Source organism: Thermobia domestica, chromosome 13, assembly GCF_964235325.1.
Source record: "Thermobia domestica chromosome 13, izTheDome1.hap1.1, whole genome shotgun sequence".
Lineage (NCBI taxonomy): Eukaryota > Metazoa > Arthropoda > Insecta > Zygentoma > Lepismatidae > Thermobia > Thermobia domestica.
In genome coordinates this window covers 188,714,432-188,741,191 of record NC_137466.1, presented here as the reverse complement: position 1 = coordinate 188,741,191, position 26,760 = coordinate 188,714,432, and the positions used below count along the sequence as shown (strand labels likewise).

Below are 26,760 nucleotides of genomic sequence, written 5' to 3'. Positions count from 1 at the left end.
ATTCTTAGTCTAATCAGGGGCGTAAATAAGGGCCCCGCATTGCGGGGGGGCCTCAAGCCATCAGGGGCCCCCAGATCGTGAAGTGGGATGTAGAGAAGGGTCCCCGCTCCACGGTGTCTGCGGAAGGACCCCCAAGCCTTTAGTTACGCCACTGAGTCGAATCTTCGAGAGTGCGAGAATCAGAGCTGATTCTGGATTCAAGCAATTTCTGTGCTTCATTTTTATTGATGTTAACGCAGAGACCGTTGAAAGAAAGAAAAAATCTCCAACCATGATAATTCAATAAATATTGGAAATATGTTTATTTTAGGGTTATGTACCCCAGAAAAATCTTCGCGTACCCCCGGTTGAATAGCACTGGTCTTAAAGAAGGAATATTTCCCGCTTTTAAGTGAAAAACATTCTTCGCTGGTTTCTGTTCCCATTATTCAAAGTTTTCCTGTGTTTCATTGCCGTAAAAGATCGTCAGCTTCTAGCACTTAATGTTACGAAGTTACTTCATCAAATATGTAACGTAGCTTGAGCTTACTGGCGGAAATGTTTCAATTCCCCCTTCGCTTTTGACAAAAGAAACCGAGGGTTAGCGCTCGTCATGGTAATGGAAGGAGCTCTAAAATATTGAAACCCTCAAATGTTATAATGTGTGAGCTTTAATATAGCTCTTCCAGTTGGGATCTCTTTAAAAAAAAAAAAAAAAAAATCCTGCTGAGAAACCGCCTGTTTCCAAAACTTAGAATAAAACCCGTAATGAATAATTTGATTATCGTATTTCTAGCGCAGGGACCTATAATAATGCAGCGCAAGACATTTTTTTTTTTTTTTTTTTTTAACAAGCCGGGTATTTAAAATCCGGATTGTTAAGTGTGCATGGATAGCAGGAATTTGTTAATAACGTTAAGGCAGTAGTTAAAGTGAATGAACACATGTGAATAGGGAACGTCAGGCCCATATCCAAGGGGGGTCTAGGGGGTCCGGGCCCCCTAAATTTTTATCGGCCCCCTAAAATTTTCACGGTAGGCTTGCAAATGAATTATAATATGGTGATGAACTATAGTATGGTTGGATCGGCCCCCCAAACTTCTACCGCCCCCCCCTAAATTTTGGGGCTGGCTACCGGTCTGGGGAACGTTACATAATGCTGAGTTTTAGAATGGCTACAGGCAGTAGCGGCTCTAGAAGGTAAAAACAGGTGGGGGGGGGGGGAGCAGCCAGAATCCAGACTATAGGTCTAGTAGGTTTATCTTGCGTTTACGCAAATCATTTTAATTTGAAATCCGTTTACGCACTTCGTTATCAGGGACTAGGAATAAAAAGTGGATCATTTCGTTCACCAGTTACAGTTACACATGCTGTACAAATTGGCAAGTAATAAATTGTAGGCATTTACGCAGCTTCAACTATTTCTGTCACTGAAAAAAACTGGGGGTTTTAGCCCCCAGCCACGGGGTAGATCCACCACTGGCTACAGGTCGCAAATCAATACTTGCCGTTTTCTCTGGTCTAGTGCGCTTCTTTGGCGTTGAATGTGATCCCGATTTGATTGTAGGTTGGAGAAAGGGACACGATATATCAGTGGAAGAACGCTTATCTTTGGTGCCAGAGATACCTGGTTTGGTCCTAAGTCATATATGAGTTTGAGGTGCACAATATCGTGTCCACCAGTTTTCTCGAGATCATATTTTCTCCCGCATTCTCATTCCACCAATTCTTCCATAATAATTCACTTTCAGTAATAATCCGTCTTCTTTAGCCTAATAGGACAAAACCATGGGACGTTAAATTAAAATTTTCACTTTTCTAGGCGGTAGAGCATTAAATGTATTACGATGAGTATCATTCCACTTTAACCTCTTGTTCAAGTCTCATATATCTTCAATGCTGAAAAGGGGACGCTAAACTTCAACGAACAAACCAGTGGCGGATCTACTTCGTGGCCAGGGGCCTAGGCCCCCCAGTTTTTGGGAGACAAAGATAACTTAAGCTATTTTATGCATTTTTTAAAGTTTATAGTAAACTCATGGTGTATCTATCGTAGTCTGGATTCTGATACTCTGCCCCTCTCCAATTTTTAGCGTCTAGATCCGCCACTGAAATAAACAAGATCGAGACGTTTATGGTGGATTGCAGGAATGCGCACGAGACGAGTCGAGACAGGATTTTGCTGACAAAATTCGAGTCGAGACACGGCTATTCCAATAGAGAAATTACATTTTTCGAGTCAAGACATCACTTTTACACCACATTTTCGAGACGAGTCAGTCACAAATCTTGTCTCGTGCGCATCCCTAGTGAATTGCATTAGATTGATTTAACATCTTATTTCAGCACCGAGGCTGTATGAAACGTGGACTCATGCAGTGCTGTTAAAATTTCGAATAATTCATTATTCAAATACGTTTTTGAATGGATTCTACGAATAACTGTTCGAATATTGGAAACGGATATTCGAATGGCAGCTGAAAAAAACATTCGAATAATCCTAACATCACTAATCAGAACCTCCGGGGGCTCAGTAGCCTAGTATTTTCAGAGCGTTTGACTTACGTCTGCGTGGTGCTGGGTTCTGTTCTTGGCCAGCGCACCCCAATTTTCAACGTCGTGAGGCAAACTGTGGAGTCACGTGAATAAAGATACCCATTAAGCTCATCATACTCCTGTTAGAGGCAGAGCAACGCGAAGTGCTGATCACGTGTTTGTCATAGGCTGCAAGTAATTCCATCGGTCGCTAACATACGGCGTTGCAGCGATTTCAGGATCGCCAAGAGCTGCCACGCCAGTGTTGTTTATTTTTAATCGGGATCTCTGTTCGTGTTTGTTTGCAAGACAATTGAATCGGTGAGTAGAAAAAGGAGAACATTCCAAAAATAAAGGATAACATTCCACGATAACAATTTCTCTATAACTAAATATCCAATCTCATTACGATTTTGGAATTTTGGGAAATGAAAGGTCTTAACATACGTTACAAATCTCCCATACAGATATTTTTACGTAAGCAATGGTATTTACGGTAAGCAGTTTTACTTTTCGTTTCTCAAAAGTAACGTGTTGGGGAATATTCTCCTTTTTCTACTCACCGATTCAATTATTCTCACGTCGAATCGAATCCGGGACTATGCGCACAAGAAGCAGACATATTAGCAATTCGCACATACGGTTATACATTTTTGATGAGCTTGTGTAATATGATATATAGGATGGGATGCTAAGATATGTCAAAAGTTCAGCAGCTGATTCCTCTAAAGACAGTCAATTATCGTATATACTACATCAATAATTTCTCTTCTAGAGATATACACTGTGTTCGTGTTCGCGAATATACTTATTAGATGGCAAGACATCTTTCGTAAAAGAATCATGACAGTGTGTTATGTTTGGGCCATGTCAAAACGTCTATTCGTCCGTCGCCTGTCGAGAATGGATGTTCATGATCTAAAGAAATGCATTGTTGGAGTCTGAAGCCGGTCGAGCAACACCAGATGTCTTTGAACATGTGCGTGAAACTATGATGAGTCGTGTACATGCCTGTTTCTGTGCTGTACGTGGTCATTTTGAACATTTCCGCTAAGCTGCGTCCAGTATGGTGACCGTATCCCTGCTTCCTCCCGAGAGACGTGTGACATTCCCAAGATTGTATTAATTAAATGTTCCTCTTTTTGCTCATTGTCATAATTCCACTTGCCTGCTTACTGCACCTGCGGTGCGCTGATGACTGTTCCCTTGTTGCGTGTTACTTGCCACTATTGCAATTTCGTGTTACTTGCCACGGTTACCTTATCGCATATTTATCTATCTATGACACCGTGTCCGTTGCCACGCATCTGCATCTAGATTTGACCTTGAGGGTGTGGGAGTAATTTAACTGTGTTGTTTTATCTTGGCTGGAAAGCTCATTCTAGTTTATTATAACAGCGAAACACACTTCCTTCCACAATTTCTTCTTTATATATATTTCTTCTTTAATGCTGGGCGTTTCTCTATTTTCTCAATTAATTTTTCATAGTCTTTATCACTAATTAAAGACATGCTAATCACTAATCAAAGAATGTATTAGTTCCCATTGCGAACACTTCTTTTCACGCGCTACACACGGAACGAACTGTTACGTGAAAAAACTTCTAGAAAACATTTATTTTTTACCTTTCTACTTGGAGATATCTCGGCAAATTTTCTGTTGCCGTCGCCTCAGTGAGCGGACTCCCATAAGATTCAATGCATTTTTGATATTGCGCAACTGTTCCGTCGCCGAGCTGTTCCCCTGCTGTCACCCTGCTTAGCAACACCTCGGCAACTTAACTGTCGCCGTCGTCTCAGTGAGCGGACTCCCATAAGAATGAATGCATTTAGCCAGAGCAACAAGATAGTTGCCCGACAAAATGTTGCCAGTGAGCGGTAGGCCTAAGGCAACAGCTTGGCGACGAAACAGTTGGGCAACATCTAAAAATGCATTAAGTCTTATGGGAGTCCGCTCACTGCGGCGATGGCGACAGAAAAGTGGCCGAGGTAAATCCAAGCAGAGAGATAAAAAATAGATGTTTTCTACAAGTTTTTTCACATAACAGTTCGCTCTGTGTGTAGAGTATGAAAAGAAGTGTTTGTAATGGAAGCTAATACATGTATGTCTTTAATTAGTGGTAAAGTCAATGAAAAATTGAAGAAATAGAGAAACACTCAGCGTTATATAAAAAGAAAAGTTTGCAAGAATATTCAGATATAAATTGAGAGAAGAAATTGTGGGAGAAAGTGTGTTTCGCTATTGTAAGAAACTGAAATGAGCTTCCCAGCCAAGAAAAAAATAACACAGGTATTTACACTGGAGTCTATTACATTTTGAAATGAAAATGAAATGAAACCTTGGAGTTTTGTTCCACGGTTATGCCGGGTAGGCTAAAGGAGACGGCGATGATGAGAATGAATGAAATGGCAAGATGAAGAAAGTGGGAGGAAATGGGAAAACCCATCTACACGGAGTTTGTCCACCACAAACCCCACTTATAATTATTATGACGTGCGACGCGCAAGTGACAAGGTTCCTATTGGAACCACCTAGGAGTATGGATCGAATGTGATGTAATATATAAATTATTGCGTTTTTTCCATGCTTTCAGGCGGCAAAATGAGTGCTCGAATTACTGAAGAACTTCAATTGTTTGTGTATATTTGCAAGAATACTCCTTTCATCAGAATCTTGTTTTGTTTCTTGTATTTCGTGTGAGTTTTGTGACACGCATAAATGTAACAAGGCAGGGGCGACATTTAGGGAAGGCAGGGAGGGGCATTTGCCCCCCTAAGTTTGAGATTTATATAGATTTTATCAACAGAATAGTAGCAAATCAGTAAAAACGCGAAATTTTCCTTATTTCAAGGGATCTTACCCCCCCCAAAGCAAAATTTGAAATGACGCTTCTGTAACAAGGTTCCTATTTCTTAAATCAGAAATTTGCTTTGTTTCTTGCGTTTCAGGTGATTGCCTTGCTTTGAAAATTGCTTGGGAAATTACTCCCACCCCCTCAAGGCCAAATCTAGATACAGGTGCGTGGCAACGGACACGCTGTCATAGACAGATAAATATGCGATAAGGTAACCGTGGCAAGTAACACGAAATTCCAATAGAGGCAAGTAACACCGTGGCAAGTAACACGCAAACGTTCCCACTATTTCCAGAGTATCAATGTCTGGCCTGTTCACTTCTATTTGTTTGCTCTACAGGTTGTGTCTTGTCTTTTGGTTCACTCTGTAGTTCCGGAACGGCGCGCTATCATTCATATAATGTTATAGAGCTTTTTGTTTTCTATACTTAGAGGGATCACTTATTGAAGTTTGGACATCCCTTAGCGCACCACCCTGTATTATTCAAAGGAAATTGTAAATGAAATATTTCACTTTATTGATTGAAGAACTAATCAGGATACTTTGTCTATATCCACGTGTATAGAAAGGAAAATAGAGAACATTTAGAAAGTTAAAAAGAAAGTTTTAAAACCTTCTTTTTATTTATTTTTTTTAAACGAGAAGGAACGACCATCTTGGGTGTTGTTAGCAATTTCTTCGAATGCCACCTAGCTGCCATATTGTCATGTGAAAGAGACCCAGATGAAAATTATTAGCAGTATGTTGGGGCTGGTAATTTTAAAGAAAGAAGAAAGAACTATATAACCAGAGTGCATTTCCCCTTTTCGTATTTTCTTTTACTTTTTTAAAAAGAATATTTTCTACGGAATAAAACTTTCAGTGAAGTGTGAAAAGACATGTTAACCAAAGTTTTGAGTTTTCGTGCAAAAAAGTTTGTTCACATATACAGTAACGGTATTTTGATTTATTTTTTTTTAATCTCAGTAGTGCAAACGAGGTATAATTTTGTTCTAGAACTTTCAGAGGCTTCATAATAACAAATGCTACATTTCATGAGGAAATTTGAAAGCAAACTATATCGTAGAAAGTTCTCAGTTTATAAACCTGTAGAATATTAGAAAATAATTATCGAAGTTGGTTATAGTTCAAAAAAAAAAAAAAAAAAAAAAGAAAGAAAGAAAGAAAAGAAAAGAAAAAAGAAAGAAAGAAAACTTCTGAAAAAGTTTAAACCAAAGTTTGAAACGAATAAAGAATTATTCAAATCTCTTAAGTAATTACTGTTAATTGTGTGTTCCTTTATACGAAATGGGGCAACACCGTATGCTAGTGGTTAGTACGTTGGATTCATGTCCGCTGGTCCCGGGTTTGATTTCCGACCGGTGCTTCCCTAATTTTCAGCCACTAGGACTAGAAAGCTCCCGAAACGCCAATTAGCGATAGGACGACGCGGCGCGTTGACCATACGTTCGTCTCTACGCTAGACGTAGTTCCACAAATCGCTAACAGATGGCGTGGAGCGACTCAGGTCCACAAATCGGGCCGTTACACCTAGTGGGTTGGTTTGGTTTATACGAAGTCCTATCAGGTGCGTGGTAGAGCGCTCACCAGTAGTGCGAGGGCCTCTGGTTCGACCGCAGACCATGTGAGTTTGTGGTGGGCAGCATCGTCTCCACGGATTTTCTCTGAGTTCTGGCGTTTCGAGGAGGTATACTGAAAATTACGTTAGTATCACAGCGCGATCGGGTATTAGTCATTAGGACGGTGCTGTGGGGCTATGAGGAGTTAAAACTGTGCTTATTGATTCCCAGCGTAGTCCACGCTCTTGGTTCTGTACACCCTGTCCCGTTGCTAGTGGTTCCATAGGCGTCTCTGGCGGGGGGAACGAGGGGGTCGCGTCCCTCCCCAATATTTTGAAGTACAAAATATTCAATATTTCATTCTAATTTAATTTATTTACTAACGACAGAATAACAAATAAATAAATAAATAATAATAATTATATTTATTTGGAATATATTATTCAGGCTGTGGAACGATTATATCAGAGTTCTTGATATACCTTAGGGGATCCGTGAAGGTAAGCAGAAAGGTAACAAATGGAATCGAAGATAATAAATAGGTTGGGCTAGGTAGCACCATTTTAATCACTTTCTTCGATGTCCCCCCCCCCAAATTTTACATGCTAGAGACGCCAGTGAGTGGTTCAATATAAAGGGCCATTGGTTCTATTGTTTATACGTATAGTTCTTGTTTTAATTTGTTGTTAGTTTTCTGTCATAGGTTGATCGTTAATAAGCAATATTTCAACAACTTTATTTTAAGTTCTATATTTATTATTATTATAAACATAACTGAATGCGAACGGAATTTTCTTGGGCGTGGGGGCGTAAACTACCTAAATACGGGCCTGAATCTGTCTAACAATTTTATGGAATACTTGAAAACTGCACATCACTGTTTCAATAGTGCGGTTATCTACGGATTTCAAGAAATGACAACATGCTTTTTAAATAAACGAGTAAAAGGTAAAATTATTAAAGTTCGCTAGGACCATTTTATAATAACACCAATATTATAGGGTGGATCATAACTTGTTTTTGATTCCGTTTAACTATGGTCAGAATTTCAACTTTCGTATTTCCTGAAGTACGTAGATTAAATTACTGTAAATACATGGCCACCCGCAGCGGGACGGGGGTAGTTGCCTCCTTAGATTTCCCAAGAGTGTTCAGTTCTTGGAAATACATGTCAAAACATACTGATTTGCCCTTACATACTATAGCACTTAATACATTAACATTAAATACTATAATACTGTAATTTATTTATTGTAGTTAATAAGGATAAGAGCGTTAGTAATTGGTGAAAGTGTGCATGAAAGTGTGTGTATTCGACACGGAGTTGTGTATCGGTCTTTCCCCCTAGGAATCGTTCTTTTTCCTCTCCCCCTTATTATTGATAGTTTGCTTCCTTTTTTAAAAAAAAGTTCTGACGTACATTGCCGATTTAGGCGTGCCTTTATATAGTTAGTCTAAACTGAGCAAACAGAAAAAGACCCATATTAGTACGTAAAGTTTTCCTTTTTTTTTAACCCTTGAGGGAGAGCTCCCTCGTGGCTAAGCGATTAGCGCACGCGCCTTTGGCGTGGGAGACCCGAATTCGATTCCCGGCGGTAGCTCCGGAGTCCATGTTAGGCTGTATGCCCACATCTTATATAGCCTCGCTGTTAAAGGGACGCTAAACTAAAATCAACTCAACATTTACCTTGGCGGAACACTGTAACTCAGTGGTAGATCCTTACTTTTGGTGCTTGGGGTCCTTGGTTTGATCTCCGGCGAAGTAAGTTTGTGGTGGACAGCATCGGGTTCATGGGTTTTCTCGGAGTACTCCCGTTTCCTCTCACTTTTTCATGTCTTAATTCTTTCATCATTCACTTTCACCATCGTCTCTCTTAGTCTAAAAGACATAATTGTCGGACGTTAAACTGAAATATTTCATTGTAACCTTCGTATTTTGTATGCAAATGATGACTCGCCAAAATAAATCACAACATTATTCACTATAAAGATTCAACACTAAAACTGAACATTGGACTCTGCGTTCTAGGAATGATTATTTCTTACGTTCGTATCACTGTTATCCAGGCCGGTAGCCAGCCCAAAAATGTAGGGGGGGGAGCTGAAGTTGGGGGGGCGATCCAACCATATTATACCGTAGTTCATCACCATTATAGTTCATTTGCAAGCCTACCGTGAAAATTTAGGGGGGCCCGGCCCCCTAGACCCCCTGGATACGGGCCTGTTGTTATCTCATTGATTCCCAAATCTCGAAATTGCTTTAGATTCTTTCATAAATAAACAAATAAACACACGACTGAGTAAAAGAATCTGAAGATAATGTAATAATATTTATTTATTTATTAACAACATAATGTATAATAATAACATGAGTATGTACAGCACAAATGTAAATACACATTTTTTTTTTCGGTATTATTTTTGTAATGGCAAGGTAACTATTTCGTTTGACAATCATGTCTATTACGATAAACATTCAAAAATGGCCACAAAAAGAACGAGCTGGCAAGTAAAGAACTCCCGAATATAGTTTCTTTGGTGTAGAGTTCCAAGAAATGATTGCAGTCTGTGGAAATGGGTGGCTGTCTCCGGAACATCCGTTCATTACCTGTTTCACCTCATACTCTGCGTGTGTCCCTAAGGACGCAGCAAAAACATGTAAAAGAGTCACTTCACCTTGCATCCCGCCTTTAAAATCACCACCAAATTGTCTTTGCTGTTGGCCAGTTATGGCCTTTCCTCCACCTGGAATCACATACCCAATCAACTGAAAAACAAGAAACAAAACAAATTTCAACTCTGGCTCTGTTGTTCTCCTTTATTCAAAGTCCATTAACCTGTTAACTCTTGAAACCGCAACGAGATAATACATTTTTTAAAACTTGAACTATATTCTACGCTATATATCAGGATTGTTTCATGTATATATGTGCACAACTTCAAATACGGCACTTGGCCATTTTGCACTGAAACGTGAATAGTAACAAATCAGAATAAAACATGAACAAAAAATATACTACTTTAAAACATATTTGCTATCAGTATAATATTCAATTAAACAAAACTTACAAGTTTACAAGTGATTTTCACATGTCATAATATATGGTCGTATATTACAGACAGGTAGCACTAACATAACATTAAAAGTCGATTGTAAATATAAGTGCTGTTTCTTGTAATTTGCTATGTGTAGGTCATATACCCCAACCCTTACGCATTTTTTTTTTCTTCACCAGTTAATCGCTAGTATTACAAGACTGTTATGGAAGAGGTCCCAGATCATAAATCATATTTGGTTGTAAAAATAACATTCAGTATCTGTCCATGTGTTCAGTGTTTTCTGCATCCCTTCATAATGGTGGTGATGAAGTGCACCGGAAATCAAGTGATCACATAGTAAACAAAATGTATAGTAAACACAACGTTAGATAAAATTCTTCGTAAAGACAATGTAATGAATCTTTTCTACTAAATATTTATGAAAATACACATATTTCACTGAAGAATAATATATATCACTTTCTGGATTTGAAAGCAATTAATGTGTTAATGTTTAACGTAAGGAAATAATTAATTTAACTTTTATCAGACGTAGGTAGGGTTGATTTGGATAAAGAATTGTATAGCATTCATGATTTGTTGTGCTTAAAATCGGATTGTAAAGATCTCCGAATGTGCTGAATATTGCGCTGAGAAGTTGGTGTATACTATTTTGTTTCTAGTCCCTACAAAACTCTTCTACATTATAACACGAAATCTGTGAAGTGTGAAAAAGAAAAATATATATATATATATGGTATACAATTATTAGCGTGAACCTAATACATATCAACCTCTATAATATAAAAGACTAATAAATGCCCCCACATGTACTGTGAGCAATGGGCAATATTAGGCGTTCTTCCTTCTGCATTATATATATATATATATAATTCGTCTCAACACAAGTCTCGCAAGAATTTCGAACGCCTAAAACATGGGTATCGTAGCGAGCCACCTCCACAGCCACCTTTTTTCCTAGATCAAACATCTAAAAATGCTGGAACACGCATTTAATTAAAAGTTTAAATAGTAAATTTCATATCTCTAGCTTAAGCGATTTCGAGATATGGAGAACTTGTCATAGTAATTACAAAACATACTAATTTTTCTTTACACCCTATTTTCTTCCCTTCTAGGACAAAAATCTAAAAACGATGTAACAAGTGTCTAATTATTTGCAGCTCAAATGCCAAATTTTGTCTCTAACCATAAGAGATTCATAGATATATTTTTCGCAGTATTTTGCATAAAAATTCATGTTATCAATTATGTGCAAATTATCATTGCTTATTATTAATTAACCTAAAACACACCTCTTGCAGTAATTTTACGACAGGGCAATGTTGCCAAGGGCCGCGTTTCTGTCAAAAAAAGCACCCATTTTACGGACTTGCATTAAATAACCTTTTTATATAGCAACACTGTATCAACATTGTCACATTTTCGCACCAATGGATAAATGTTGATGCATACTGTGCATATACACAGGAATTCACCCACAGGAAATCAGTTTTCTGCAATCAGTGTTCTGATTTTCTTCGTTTTGCACATTTTTTATTTTACACTTACGGTAATTTCTTTCGTTACTACACAAAAATGTTAGAAGTTCCAGCATTGGTCATGATGTCGAAAATATCTACATAGAACATGCTTACATTTGTTTGAAGTCTGAGGTCTGTCATTCTTAGATAAACTTTGGGTTGCGCAACTTTACGGACACACTGTATATATATAATTATACTGCTACAGCAGTGATATACAATTATAATAATTGCAATTCCCGCCCAACATACAGTGTTCGTCAATTAACGATGTGATAGTTTCGAACATTAAAAACTCATCACAGTCTCATCAAAGTGACCACATAACTCAAGAAAACAAATAAATAGAATGTACTTTATTATAATGGAAGAGTATGTACTTTATTATAATGGAAGAGTTCCAGGATACCTCCCGCTTGACCAGCACTGACCATGAAGTACTTTTCCTCAGAGTTCGACTCTCTTCACTCCGAGAATCCTCCTAAAAAGCCTGGATGTGTTTTGGTAAATATTTGCAAATGTTAGTTACGTTAAAGGCTTCTTCACAGAACAGAAGAGAAGAAAGTGAATTTGTTTCAGTAGAACTATTCTACAGGAGTTACCCACTCGTGGAACTTATTTGTAAAACTCTTCTCTGCTGGAAATTTTCATGTTCGGTACGGTCACTGCGTATGGACGGAGTGGCGCTCCCAAGAGACACGTGTGGACTACGCTTAACTTTGTGCGTGTAGATTATAGAATGAATTAGTTATAATGTTTTAATGTGTGTGAACATAAATGATTTAGGTCGAAATGAAAGCGGCGGCGTTCATCTTTTCTGTAATGGTGTTCTCGTGGGCTTCAGCGAAACCTTAAATGATTTCGGCGAAATGTCTCGTTAAGTACAAGACGTGTTTTTTCTCTTACCTTTTCTTTTACTGTCGAATTCATTGGTGCCTGAGGATGGCGGTGATAGGTATATAAATTCAGCGAGTACCAAGGGTCAAAACAGATAGATACTGAAGGAAAGTTACGAGTTCCTTTGTTGCTAAGCGGTTAGCGTACGTGCCTTTGACGTGGGAGACGTGGGTTCGATTTCCGGCGGGAGCTCATGAGGTTCGGATTCCACATTAATCAGTAGATTCATGTCTCATATAGTCTCACTGCTGAACGGTACGTTAAACTCAAAATCAAATCAAATGAAGGAAAGTTACGAACGACGATGAATTTATTCTTGAATTAAAATAACTTCTTGTGATAACTCGTGTGTGCTTACCATGAAGTGAATGAGGTTGGTCAGTCTCGCTGGCTGAAAGTATCGTTACGGATGCACACCAGTATTCACTGTGCCATTTGGACATCAGTTCAATTTACTTTGGTTAAATCTGTCAATTATGATTTCATGTGCCAGGTGCATTCGCTTTTTTGACAGAATACTACTACTTATGCCAATGGCGAAGGTGACCATGCATAAATACATTTCTAACTAACGCTTTTTGTACTAATTTGAAGACATGGGGTCTTATGCAGAATCATTCTTACGCGTGATTAATGCCATGCTAAAGAGTTCGACTAACATATGTTTCCTGTAGTAGTCAGACCTTTAGTATGACGCTAATCATACGTCAAAACGACTCTGCATAAGGCCCATGGAGTCCAATGAAACTATTGTTAAAACATATCACGAGAAAAATAATCTTAAAAGTAATATATAAATTTGCCTCTCTCTCAGATATTATTCATAACAGTTTTTCAAATGCAGATTTGATAGCTACGTAGTACCAAAAAATGATTAAAAAAGCAATAACCTGAAAATTTGACGAGGCAGTGCAATTGTCGTTTATTGTCAACAAGTGTTTATATGCGTTTGATACCTTTTAGTTAATTATCTTGGTAAGGAACCGAAGGTTTATCAAGACAAAAAGTTTGTATTTATTTGTAAAATTAAATATATTCAATGAATTTCTTTTTCTTTTTTTTAAAAAAAATGATCAGTAGTATCTCAGATATAAGCAAAAGTTTACTGTATATCGTAAATTTGAGGTCAATTTTTGTAATAAGTATAGACAGATATGATTAACAATACTTCCCATTTGATTCTGCGTCTTCAAATTAGCATAAGATGTACGATTAGTAATATATCCATGCGTTTGATATACTAGTAATACCATAGGGATTAGCGGTAGTTTTTGCCAGGTTGTCATGTTTCTTAATTAAAAGAATGCCAAACGTTTTTGATTTCGTGCTGTGAGCGTGTGCAACTCAATCTATAACAGAGCCCTTAAAAATTGTATGATATTTGAAAAGTTTTAGATAACTATTTTTATATTTTGCTGATTGAAGCCTGGTGTTTTTCCATTATTCATTAACGTCTTAAATGCTTTTGAAAAAAAATAATAAATTATGTATAATTTATTACTTCCAAACTTGAGATGAAATTGTCCTACTATTACCTGTCTTTTCTTTTTCTTGTCTTCTTTTTAACACGGAGCTAAGATGTGAACTTACTTTCTTTCCTTTTTTTTTTTTTTTTTTTTTTTTGCCTGTTCTCTGATAATCATCTTAACATCTAATTGGCAAAGCAATAGTTACAATATACTGTATATAATCAATCATTTCAATAGATACTTTCACAAGTCACTTTCGTACAATAAGAATCACTCTTTTCGCATTTATTGTTTGTTTCTAAAACTAACTTTGCGTGCAAATAATGCAAATAATCAGCAATTAAAAGCTGGAAAGTTGGCAGCAACTGAGAGTATCGGGCACATATAATGAGTGACAGGTGGTATAAGGATGAAGAGTTCAGCGTAAGTGGCAAACACCGAAATTTCCGTTATTTAGTGCAGCGTTTCTATTTTTCTTTTCTTCAAGCGGGGACTAGTTTTATTGGTACTACACATCGGAGTATTCTTATCTCTTTAGAAAACAAGTTTATCATTTTGCTTATTGTTTCTGAATCAAAAGATCCAGTATATTTCAATCAAAAATTTTCTTGATTATTATTTGGAGAACTACATATAATCTCCAAATAATAATAAACCTTATATTTGGAGAACTACATATAGGAAATATCACTTAACTCTGTATGATGTGCTTATTCCGTACCAAATACGAAAACTCGATTTAGGGTCCGTTCAAAAATTTTGTGGCCCCTGATTCAAAAATTAATTATTAGCCAAGATCGGAGTCTCTTTATTCATTTTTTTGGGGGGGGGGGGTAATTCCTAAAATTCTTGGCCAAGATCGCAACCTTTTTATCATTCCTAAAATTCTTGTTAGCATATACCAGTATAGTATACTTATATTTTAAAAATTGTATCAATTAAAATTTCCGTATTATTATACACAAAAAGAAAATACATATATGTATTTTCTAAGCTAGTATTTAAATAATTAATACTTTTCTGGACCGAGTATGTGCTTATTTATTTAAAATTAAAATAAGTTGTAACAGTTTCAATAACGTTATCTTCATCAGAGGTTAACTGGCACTAATATCTTCGTAACATTAAATTATTATGTATAATTTTAATTGTTTCATTTTATAATTTTATTTTTTTTAAATATATAACAATTAGGTATACATTACGTTCAGGCGGAAATATGAAAATATTTCTGCCACTTAACATCTGACGAAGATAATGGTAAGTTATTGAAACTTTTACAACTTATTTTAATTGTAATAAATAAGTACTAGTCAAGAAAGTATTAATTATTTAGGTAATAGTTCCAGAGTGAATATGGATGAAGCTGTTAGAATTTGCAAAATCTTTATATGATTTTAATTGCAAATTATGTATCTGTTTGAAAATACTAATTACATATTATAATACGTGATACCCAGTTCACTGAAGTTTATTTTACTTATTTATTTTATTATTTATTTATTTATTTTGACTAATTGTTCTATATAAGAGAACCACAAACGGATCGTAAGCCTAATACGTACAGTTGCATGAGGCGGCATAAACTTTCACATAATGTGTATAAAAATTTGAAGTATCATATTTAAAATATAAATTATTATTTAAAATAAATATTTCTTGTTGGTACCTGACTTTGAATTTACTAATCTGACCCGTCTATTTGGATGGTACATTCGTAAATTATGTTTACGCCATTTGTTTATCACCGCGTGGACAGTGTTAATATTATACAACGTGACGCGACAAAGTTGGCTAGTTGTGAATTTAAGTAAATACATTTCCAGTTCTATGGTTGATGTGACCATCACCTTTCACTCAAATTAAAAGAAGATATATATTCTTGGCGAAGGAGATAAGTTCATTAACGCTGCTAAAATTACGATGGGATACGTTACTTAAAACTGCGATTAAGTTGTGTGCTTTATAGAGAAGTAGGAGTGGCAAATGATGCTAATGCACGGAGGCGACAAATTCCCTAGAATTTGCCCCGACCCTGACCATCTGGGTCCGCGGACCACAGTTTGAGAAACAGTGGGTCAGCATATTTATTTCAGGCGTGCAAGATTCGGGTTTTATTTCTGGAATTATTACATGTTCTGCAGATCTTGTGTTACTGTATAGAGCAAAATCAAAAAATGTATACCTATTTCTATGTTCAATCCGTTGTAGAACTATTGCTGCTGCTGCATTGAAATCTTAAAATAAACAATTTAACAGTGGGGAAAGTAAGAAATTTACGTAACAAATAGTCCAGTTATTGGCTCCAGTAGTTGGGATGCGAGAAAAAGTAACTAAAATTATATATACACACACCTTCTCATTAATTAATTATCTCACATGTATGCATAGTGTACACGTTAGAATTTGATTTTCACACATTTTGAAAAAAAAAAAATAATAATAACGAAAATCGATATACCTGGCGCTTCGATACATACAGTATTCAGCTCCCTGGAGCGATATTTTTTCAATTAAGTAGACCTAATAAAATATACTTTATGCTTATAAATGAACTTTCTAAAATCTTTTTTTGCTACTCTTCAGTATTTAAACTAAGAAATTTCAAAACAAATACTGTTATGAAAATATTCAATTTTTCCAACTATTATACCTTTCGAAAATGTGATATTTTGATATTTGTGTCTGTGGTATGATATTTGTAATCTGTCACATGTGAAACTACAATTCTTCCTTTTACGTTTTTGTATTATTTCTCAATGGATTCAATGCATTGAAATTTGTTCGATTTCCATGCATTTGATATATACAATAAGTCTGTGTGTATTCGTGTGATTTTGAAAAATCAAAGAAAAAAATGAAATTTTGTCGTACATAAATCGTAGATAATTTAGTGGTATAATTTCTGACAATCCAAAATAATAATAATAATAATAATAATAATAATAATAATAATAATAATAATAATAATAATAATAATAATAATAATAATAATAATAATAATAATAATAATAATAATAGTTTACGTTATTGACTTTGATACTGAACCTCCAGATTTGATCCCCTGTAGCACATATTGTTCGAATTGGACTTTTTAATTGTTTATCAACTTCTCGCGTAGCCTCGATACTGAAAATGGATATTAAAACAGGTTGAGAATCCTCCAAGAGCATTGCCAAAACGAACTTTAAAAAATTGATTTTTCTTATTTTTCTTTTTCTTTATACTAATTGTTTAATGTACTTTATTATTATACTTATTAAACAATTCTTGTAATATATCTATTCATTTATAATTTCTTTGAGTACTAATTTTTCCACATGTTTTGTTTAAAAATTTTGTTAAAACGTTCTACCATATGTTGTTTTCAAAATTGAAAAATTCACAATGTGTTATCCCTCGATGACTTACGGTTCCTGAGATATGGCTACTTAAATCTCCTGATACCGAAACTTTTTTGGCTAATATCTGGGGAACGGTGGCCAGTTGGCTAGTGACCACTGGTTACTATTTTAATACCAAAATATTCACCATCCTCTTAGGTATTAACCAACACCAATGTCATCTCTCTATGACTTACGGGTTTTGATATATGGCTCCTTAAATCTCGCGAAATCGGAACTGTTTTGGCCAGTATCTCGGGAACGATAAGAATGACGCGAAAAATTCCATCAGTTCCTCATATATTTTTTGATACTCTATTGGATGGAGGGTTCAAAATTGGAAAATTCGCAAATAACAGACAGGCACAGATATATATATATATATATATATATATATATATATATATATATATATATAGATCGATAGATAGATAGATAGATAGATATAGATAGATATAGATAAATCAGTAACGAACTTTTGAAGTTCGTTAAACACAACATCATTAGCATTGTCAGATTCAAATGTTTTATCAGCTACAAATGCTCTAAAACTTGTTGAAGTACTGCAACAGTAGAGGAGAACCTAGGATGGAAGAAGTGAGAGGGTAATTGCCTCCTCTCTTAGTTTTTATCAATCCATTATAGTACAAAATAAAAATATATTAATTAAACATAATTAAATAATTTGTCACCCAGTTTCAACTTTTACATCTGATTTCAATGCGAAATCACCACTCGTGACTCCAACTGACAATTTTTGGTCATTCTTTACGCTGTTCACTAAATATGAAAGGTTATTACATTTCTAACAATGTACTTTACAAGTACTGTGTATCTTTTCTGAGATCTCATTATTATGAGAAAATGCCAAGTTAAATTGATACCACAACCGCCGTGCATCAGTAGTAACTGTTGGCTCTTCGTGTATATGTATAGTTTTCAGTTCCATTAAGAAATCTAAACTGTGCCATATATAATCGAAATTAAGGATTTTTTGTTTGTTTGTTTTTGATCAAAGAAACTAACCAATCTACTTACTTCAGGAGTTACTCCTCTGCCAACCCGTTCGCCATTGACAAATAGGAACCATTCCCCCGTCTGTCCGTTCCACGACTGACAAGAGTGGTACCAGCGATTCAGTCTTAGAGGGTAGTTGATTGTGTAAAGGGTGTAACCTCCAATTGCCATGTTGTAGTAACTTGACCTCTCTGTCTGCGAGATCCAAGCCAGTACTGCACTTGGCTGATCTAACACTAAAACAAATAACAAAAGAAATGGTATTGTAAAAGAATCTTAGACTTAGCCCCGCAACTATACGGGTAAAACTTGTACGTAATACCTCGACCATATTCTATTACATGTTCATATTCTGAGTTAATTTTACTAGATTGTTGCACGAGATTTAATGTAAATTCAATCTCAGTTTCCGAAAACATTATTCATAATTTCTATGTGTGCTAATCTTTTTAAATGTACGCTATAATATTGCGAGTAACATGCTTCATTTAGACTCTTATAAACACAATAAAAGCTTAACCTGAAGGTGTAGTCAGTTATCAGAGTTGCTTTATACTATCAAAGAGACACTGAGTTCAAACCCTGGTTGTGAAAAACAATTTCGCAATGATATTCTAATTGTTACTCAGCACTAATTACTCGGATGTCTGCTTACATTGCCTTCTGCAGTACAGTTGGATTTACTTGGAATCGACCACCAATGATAAGCCTTCTTTGTGATCTTCAACTTTAGAAATTTACATGACTATTCTTTCTTTTTAAACTACTTATTATCTACCTACATTAAGATGTATTCCAGTCATACAGTTTTAATAAATTGCTTTCAGAATGTTCTTTAAAATCCCCCAAGCATCAGGATGTATTTTATGTATGTACCAAAAAATAAAGGCTTATTTGCAGAATTAAAAGATATGTCCATCCTTACAGCTACCGAGTACAATTAATGTGAATCTAACGAAACAATTTGCGGAATAGAAAGAAATAAAAAGCCTTTGTTAACTCCAGAAGCGGCATTAGGTTTCGCACGGGGCCCAGAGTATTTGTAAAAATCGCCGAGCATGCGAATTCAACATTTATCTAGAGCTCCTCCGTGGCTAAGCGGTTAGCGTACGCGTCTTTGGCGTGGGAGACCCGGGTTCGATTCCCGGCGGGAGCTCATGTGGTTCGTATTCCACGTTAATCAGTAGGTCCACGTCTCATGTAGCCTCGCTGCTGAAAGGGACGCTAAACTAAAATCAACTCAACATTTATCTACGATATATATATATATATATATAATATATGTGTGTGTGTTTTTGTATATACTTTTTCGACGAAACATGCTCAGAATGCGGGGCATGGGGCGGTTGCCCCATTGGTCACTCCCAAACTCCGTACTGGTAATAATTCGATTTAACTAGTTTATTTTATATCAGCAATGTAATATTCGTTGTTGTGTTAGCCTCGCTGCTGAAAGGGACATTAAACTCAAAATCAACTCAACTCAAATTATTTAAGCTTTATAATTTAAAGTAAACTTCTACAGAGCAGGGAACGTCAAAGTCACCAACCAAATACCTCTCTCTCTCTCTCTCTCTCTCTCTATATATATATATATATATATATATATATATATATATATATATATATATATATATATATATATATATATATATATCTTAACCTCTAAAATCTATTCGTGTCAACGAAAGAAGAGAAAATACTTACTAATTCAATTCACTAAAAATGTGCATCCAATATTACTATAATACAGTAACTCACCTGCATATGAGAAAAGTGGATGATCCATTGTACGGTTCTCAAAGCGTTGCCAGAGACACACTGTGATGCCAAGTAGATATGGAAAATGGGCCTTGTATTGTACGTACTGGAAAGAATTATGAATATAGAGAATTGTTTTAGTAATCAAATTGGTCAATTGTTTTGTGAAACATTGAAATATTTACAGTAAGGGACATTTAATCATTTCTATCTCCTTCTGAATTTAATTCCAAGTAACAATGAAACAAAGTCATTGATTGGTTGGTATTTACGTCCTTTGTCAGCATCGATGCTATATCGGAAGTGGGTCTATAGTGTGTTCGATGATTTTCCGTTGGGAATGAACTCTTTGAGTTTGTATATCAAAGTCACATGAACTGATAGACCAACGAGGAGGCCTCTGCACATAAAAAAAATAAAATAAAATAAAATAAAAAATAAACAGCAATCTTGAATACATTGGTGTTGATCCTATGTCAAAACATTAAATCGAAGCCTGTGTTTTCTTTGTGTGCGTATTCGTAGGTTCAAACTTTGCTGAAAGTCCAACGTCTCAAATAAACAAATACATGAACTAAACAGGTCTAATAAAAATAATAGCTTAGCTGAAATAATGCCAATTTTTGTATAACATTTTTTTGTTCAGGTACATGTATTTCGTTGTCAAACTTAGATATGGCCTATAATAGTAAGACACCCAATACAAATACCAGAGCCCAGAAAACTTCCTGATTCAGAACACCCATGCCACAACCCTAGGATCGACACCCATGCCTGCTACTAATCCCATTTGAATAGTTAATCTTCTTATCTTCATAACTCAGATGCTACAATCAGAACGTAGATCGCAATCCGAAATCATAATTTGAATCTAGGTCAATGTTTTTAGCATGTAGAGTCTATACATAACAAGTCTCATACGACATATATAGTGAAACAAGGTTACAAATGTAACGGAAATTCTTTGCAGTTCTTATTTTGAACATACTCATGCTTATTATTACTTTCTGTGCTATTCAGAACAAGATATTGGATAAATACAATGAAGTAAACAGGCCCGTTCATGACCAAATGGCTAACGTTGTGGTTCGATTCCTGTTGGGAGTGCATTCCTCAAATACAAATGTCAGTAGTAGTTTGGATTCTTCTTTAAGCAATGAAATGAAACATTTCAGTTTAACGTCCCACGACTATACTCTTTAGGCTAAGAGAGACGGATAATAAGGCAAGTGAAAGATAATGGAAGGATGGGTAGAATCAGAATGTGGGAGAAAATCGACGGACACTATGTCCACCACAAGCTTACTTGTCCAGCGATCGAACCAGGGACCCCTCGCGCCAGAAGTAAGCATTCTACCACTGAGCAGCCACCGTTTCCTCCCTTTAAGCAATGGTCTCGTCTCATATGTCCTTGGTGGTGGAAAATAAACGTTGAACTTTATATCAACGAATTAACCAGAAACAATGAAGTTCCCCTTAACGGCTTATTTTAAAATAATTTCGTGGAATTCTTGTTTTCGTTTTGTAATAATACATATTATGTAAGGGCTCAATCTGGTGTGATGCATAAGCATTGTGGCGCGTAGAAGTTCAGATTTGTGTTTTGACAATATATCCATTCCAAAAATGATCATAAATTCTACTGTATCAATTAAAAGTACATTAGAATTACAGTTTTAGTGTATTTGATCTCAAAAGCTAGCAAAGGCTTTTATTAAAAGGAGAGAGAGACAAGACAACCGTATTAACTGGACGCAGATCAAATTTTCAACATGAAACTGGATCTAGTGTGTGTATAGTCATCCTGAGGGGAAAATGTGATGTAGTGTGAAATTAGCGTATTAATTAGAAAGTAAGTAACATCTTTCTCTGTTAGTAAGCGGAAGCTAAGTTACCACTTTCTTGTTTAGTGCGAAAGATGATCTTTAATTTATTAAGCTCCTCCGGACTTATTTTAAAAGATGTGCTAGAAAGTTAAAGTGACACGAGAAATTAGTTCTTCTAAATCAAGGATCATAAGTTCAAACTTCAATGTAACCTATGCGATTTACGATTATATATATATATATATATATATATATATATATATATATATATATATATATATATATATATATATATATATATATATATATATATATATATATATATATATATACTACTGTTTCTTTTTTAAGTGTGATTTAATGGCATTTTGAGTTTAAATCATATTTTTGTTGGTTACATTTGCAGAGCAATACAAGCGTAGTATCGTTAGCGCACAATAAACGAATTTTCGGGTTCAGTTCCTGGCGGGGAGTCTTCAGCAAGGGCGCCGATCCTGGTGGAGCCGCCTCCCAATGTTCATGTGAGCCCCCATGTATTTTTATGAATATTTGTTTTTTATTGTTATATACATTGTCATATGCATTTTTAAAAATAAATATACAATATTTCGCATAATTTGAATTCAATTTGTTTTAAAATCCTCATATAATGCCTTCGTAGACCCTTGAGTTGATTTTGAGTTTAACGTCCCGTTCAGCAGCGAGGCTATATGAGACGTGGACCTACTGATTAACGTGGAATCCGAACCACGTGAGCTCCCACCGGGAATAGAACCCGGATCTCCCACGCCAAAGGCGCGTACGCTAACCGCTTAGCCAAGGATGAGCTCTTCGTAGATCCTTGTCTGCAACAAAACATATATCTGAATGTCCCTCCCAAAGTTACAGAGTGCTCATGGTCTTCAGTGCTAATAATTTGGTTTTTACGATCCAATGTTCATAGGACAGTAAACGAAATGAAACTTAGCTGTTATAAACTAGTGATACAAAAAATTATCACACGTGCAAAACTAAATAAAGAATAAGAATATATCTCCTACAGAGTCAAATGCACAAAATTAACGATGTAGTATTGGTTTGTAATAAGAGAGCTCCTTAGTTTGTATTCTTTCTTAGTTACATTCATTTAGTCAAAAAAAAAAAAAAAAAAAGTTAACTTTACAGTGCCCACTCTGGCTGGTATAGAGTGCCCACAACTTTATAGTGCCCACTTTGGCTCATTCAGAAACAAGAAATTAAACTCTAGTAATTTAATGGAAATAGGTCAAAACATCCCTAACCTTAAGCTAACCCGTTCCTACCCGTACTCTACTTATTCGTATCTTACTCTACTCTACCCTATCCTACTCTACTATATCATTTTAAAGCGGTCCTACTTATTGATGCGCAGCTGGAGCGTGTATTGTAAAATTTACCAGCCTCCCAAAAATGTTGAAATATTTGTAAATAAAACCTGAACTTATTTAAAATTTAAAATATAGAATAGCAATATCGGGACAAAGAGTTAGCATACAATATACTCTTACAATAATAACATTTTAAAGTTATTAATGAATAGTACATTTTCTATAAATAGTGTTAAATGGGTAATTATAGAAATACTGTTTGTCCAAGACCACTTAAAGCTAGCATACACACCTGAAAATATCCATGTTGTGTCAAATTAACCTTATATAGAGTACATGCCTCATCAAATGGCGGTAAGACGTGCTCCAGATGGTTGATATTGGAAATAGGGCTGTATGGCTTCCATCTGGATTCGAATGGGGTAGTTGTTGCAGCTATATACACTGGCACTCCAAAAACCACGGCTAATAAACACCACCAGTTGATAGATACAATATCACAATTCCTTTTTGGACCCATTTTGTCCATAATTTTTAGCACTTACCAAATTTGTCATTTGGTAACTTTTTTTTAGTAGTGGTAGTAATAGTAGTAGTAGTAGTAGTAGTAAAAATAAATATGACAATAAAAAATAAAGTTAAGTATTATGTCTGTGTTGTTTGTCTTACAATAAAAGCACCGTCATAACAACTTGACTCACAGGCATTTTCTTTTCACTATACTATCAACCAACCACACCGCACTGAAACGCGTCAAAATGGAAAGTGAAGTTTGTGGAGTGAAGAAGAATCGTAACAAACCGCGAAATATGTTCATTTGTGCAGCGGCACTTTCTATTGGGAGAAAGACCAATACTCACTTTGTATTCAGAAGAAAGCAACAGTATAGGAAACTTTTCTTTAATTATCGTTTTCGTCTTAGTTTTAACTAAACCTATTTACTTCTGTCATTCAGAGTTCAGAGATATTCAATTAGGCGCAAAGCTTTTCTTTTTCGTTTTTAAATTCAAAGTACTGATTTGTTTTCCTTTTTTATGTATATTCTATAAGAACAAAGTATTATGTCAAGAAAAAATGTTCTTCACAGTAGCTTTCCCTCTTATAAGAGGGCACGTGGTTGCTTTGGATGGTTCAGTGCGAAAATGGTTTCACTTTCGTCTTCAGGTTAACCTAACAAATTAAGTTTTATGAATGATCTTCGAAACGTTGAGTATCCTTAATTGAGATCAATATTAGATTTCATGATCTGCGAAATGGTTAAAAGGGAGTTACCGTGGCCCCGTATTCTTCAACTTTTTAAAATGTAGCTTTCGATGAGCTGTATCCTTTGGTACCACTTTCGATTTCTGGAAGCGACCGCTTCAAGGTCAAATCAAGGATCAAAAATAAAAAGTGGGATCATTTGGGTAAAGCGGACCAGTGACCGACTGGAACGAAATGGGTGACATTCGATTCGTATTCACATGAACATGAATAATTGATATGCCATTTTCCCGAAAATTCTATTTTGATCCGCAAAATTAACAAAAATTCAAGATTTTCGTTAATTTTCGGGGTCAGAGTAGAATTTTCGGGAAAATGGAATATCAATTATTCATGTACGTGTGAATACGAATCGAAAATTGTCCCACTTTTTATTTTTAATTCCTAATTTGACCTCGAAGCGGTCGGTTCCAGAAATCAAAAGTGGTGCCATTGGACACAGCTCATCGAAATCTACATTTTAAACCCAAAAAGGTTGAAAAATACTTGACCACGGTAACTCACTTTTAACCCTGCGAGATATTGGATGGGTGAATTAAGGAAGTAATGAAAATGTCAGGAGCTGCGAAATATTGGACTTTATGAACGCAGATACATTAAAAACACTAACCATTCTACCTAATGAACCGATTAGAAATGTTGGATTAATTTAAGAACTGTGGCCAAGCCTCTCAACTAGACGAAATTAGTTGGTTGGTTTGGGGCTTACAATCTCTTTCCAGTAGCGAACCTAAGCCTATATAAGACTTTGACCTACAGTTTAACGTAGGACCTGAACCACATTAACTCCCCTAGAAATCAAACCCAGCTTTCTCACACCGTACGTGGTACATTACCCTATAGTTACGAGGGAGCTCCTATGAGACAAGCTGAGGCTATCTCATATCAAAACGGTCTCCTGAAAGTAAATCTCGTTTTGAAAAATGTATCTGTTTCTATTGTAAAAGCTTTGTCTTGTTACGAAACTCTTGTCTCGTTGCGAACTTTTAAGTAGCTCAATGTAGAGTGCTTAGCTCTGATGCGAGAGGTCCCCGATTCTTTTCACAGCCATGTTAATTTGTGGTGATTAAGACTTTGTCTCTCGGATTTCGAGTTCTTGTATTTCGCGTCCAGAAAGCAGAAAGGTGCTAAGCGCCAAAATACAAATATCTCAGGAGATGAATAAAAACGAATGAAACACTAATTAATTCTGATTCTTTCTTTCTTCTAGAATTCAGTTTTCACCGCAAACCTTTCATATTATCTCCTGCCACATGTCTTCTTTCTGCACAACATTAAACATGAAATAAGTTGTCAGGATATGCACTTAGTTGGAAATCAAGGAAAGTGGCGCTTAGCACCTTTCTGCTTTCTGAGGGCGGTTTCTTCTTCTACGTAATTCCTCGTTTCCTCTGTTCTACAGAACATAGCTATTGGATTTAAAACTAGAAATTTCTTTTGGTTTTATGAACTGAGAAACGTTCAGGGTAGTGCTGGAAACCATTTGAGTCTTATGACAAAACCATATTTTATACAGTTCAATTATTAATTTATCCCTCCCTGCTGGTCTAGTAACTAGCGCGCGCGCCTTTGGCATACGGATCCCCGGGTTCGATTCCCGGTGGGAGAGCCCGAAATTTGAACTCATTACGGCGGTTCAGATTCCATCTTAAATTCTAGGTCCACGTCTCGTATAGTCTCACTATTGACAAGGGGCGTTAAACTTCAACAACAGCGGCTTGTTAGGATTATAAGAGTCCTTAATATAATGCAAACAACAACTGATTCGTTTTTGGCTCATAAAAAGCCAGTTTGTGAATTCAAAACCTTCGTAGCCGGCGATATTCGAAACAGACCAAATGGTACTTCAAATAAGTGTTATTGTAATTGGATATTTGAGAGAGTGTGCTTCTAATCATGGAACTAAGTGGTTAGTCCACGTGCTTAGGGTGCTTGGAGTCCAATATTCGATTACTAGTGGAAACAGAATTGTCGCTCTTAGCCCACCATCTTGTGGCAGTTATTGCGAACCTATTTGAATAAAAATAACAAACTCTGGTACAGATATCAAGATATAATGGCATTGGGGGCCAATGTGTTGACCTTGCATCACCCATTTTATACTTACGCTGTCGTGCCAGCCATAATTTGTGCTGGTCGTATAGCGCCAGTGAGTTTATTTTTACTTATAAAGATACATTTCACAAGGAAGATGAAAAACATATATTGCAAATATTTATGTAAGTCATTAGTGTTGTCCACGAGACAGGAAATAAGGTTTTGTAGTCTAGTCTAAATTTCTGTAGA

The 26,760-nt window shown here is 35.9% G+C and overlaps 2 protein-coding genes across 26 annotated transcripts in view; one reads left to right on the top strand and one right to left on the bottom strand.

Moving 5' to 3' along the window:
- LOC145668871 (coiled-coil domain-containing protein AGAP005037-like) overlaps positions 1-26,760 on the top strand; it is a 1,021,830-nt gene that overhangs the window by 799,706 nt on the left and 195,364 nt on the right. The window lies entirely within an intron of this gene.
- On the bottom strand, positions 9,250-24,018 carry LOC145668875 (C-reactive protein 1.1-like). The gene is made up of 4 exons (XM_081737130.1): positions 23,504-24,018; positions 20,040-20,145; positions 18,300-18,514; positions 9,250-9,696 (listed from the first exon to the last, which is right to left on the bottom strand). The coding sequence occupies exons 1-4, from the start codon at positions 23,738-23,740 to the stop codon at positions 9,406-9,408; spliced, it is 849 nt and encodes a 282-aa protein (XP_081593256.1). The 5' UTR covers positions 23,741-24,018; the 3' UTR covers positions 9,250-9,405.

What these genes read in the sequence shown, in the direction of transcription:
- LOC145668875 (XM_081737130.1), bottom strand. Translation starts at nt 23,740, where the DNA reads ATGGACAAAATGGGTCCAAAAAGGAATTGTGATATTGTATCTATCAAC. An exon ending in CACAACATGGATATTTTCAG is followed by an intron (nt 20,146 to 23,503) that starts GTGTGTATGCTA and finishes AATTCTTTCCAG; the next exon opens with TACGTACAATACAAGGCCCA. An exon ending in TCCACTTTTCTCATATGCAG is followed by an intron (nt 18,515 to 20,039) that starts GTGAGTTACTGT and finishes TATTTGTTTTAG; the next exon opens with TGTTAGATCAGCCAAGTGCA.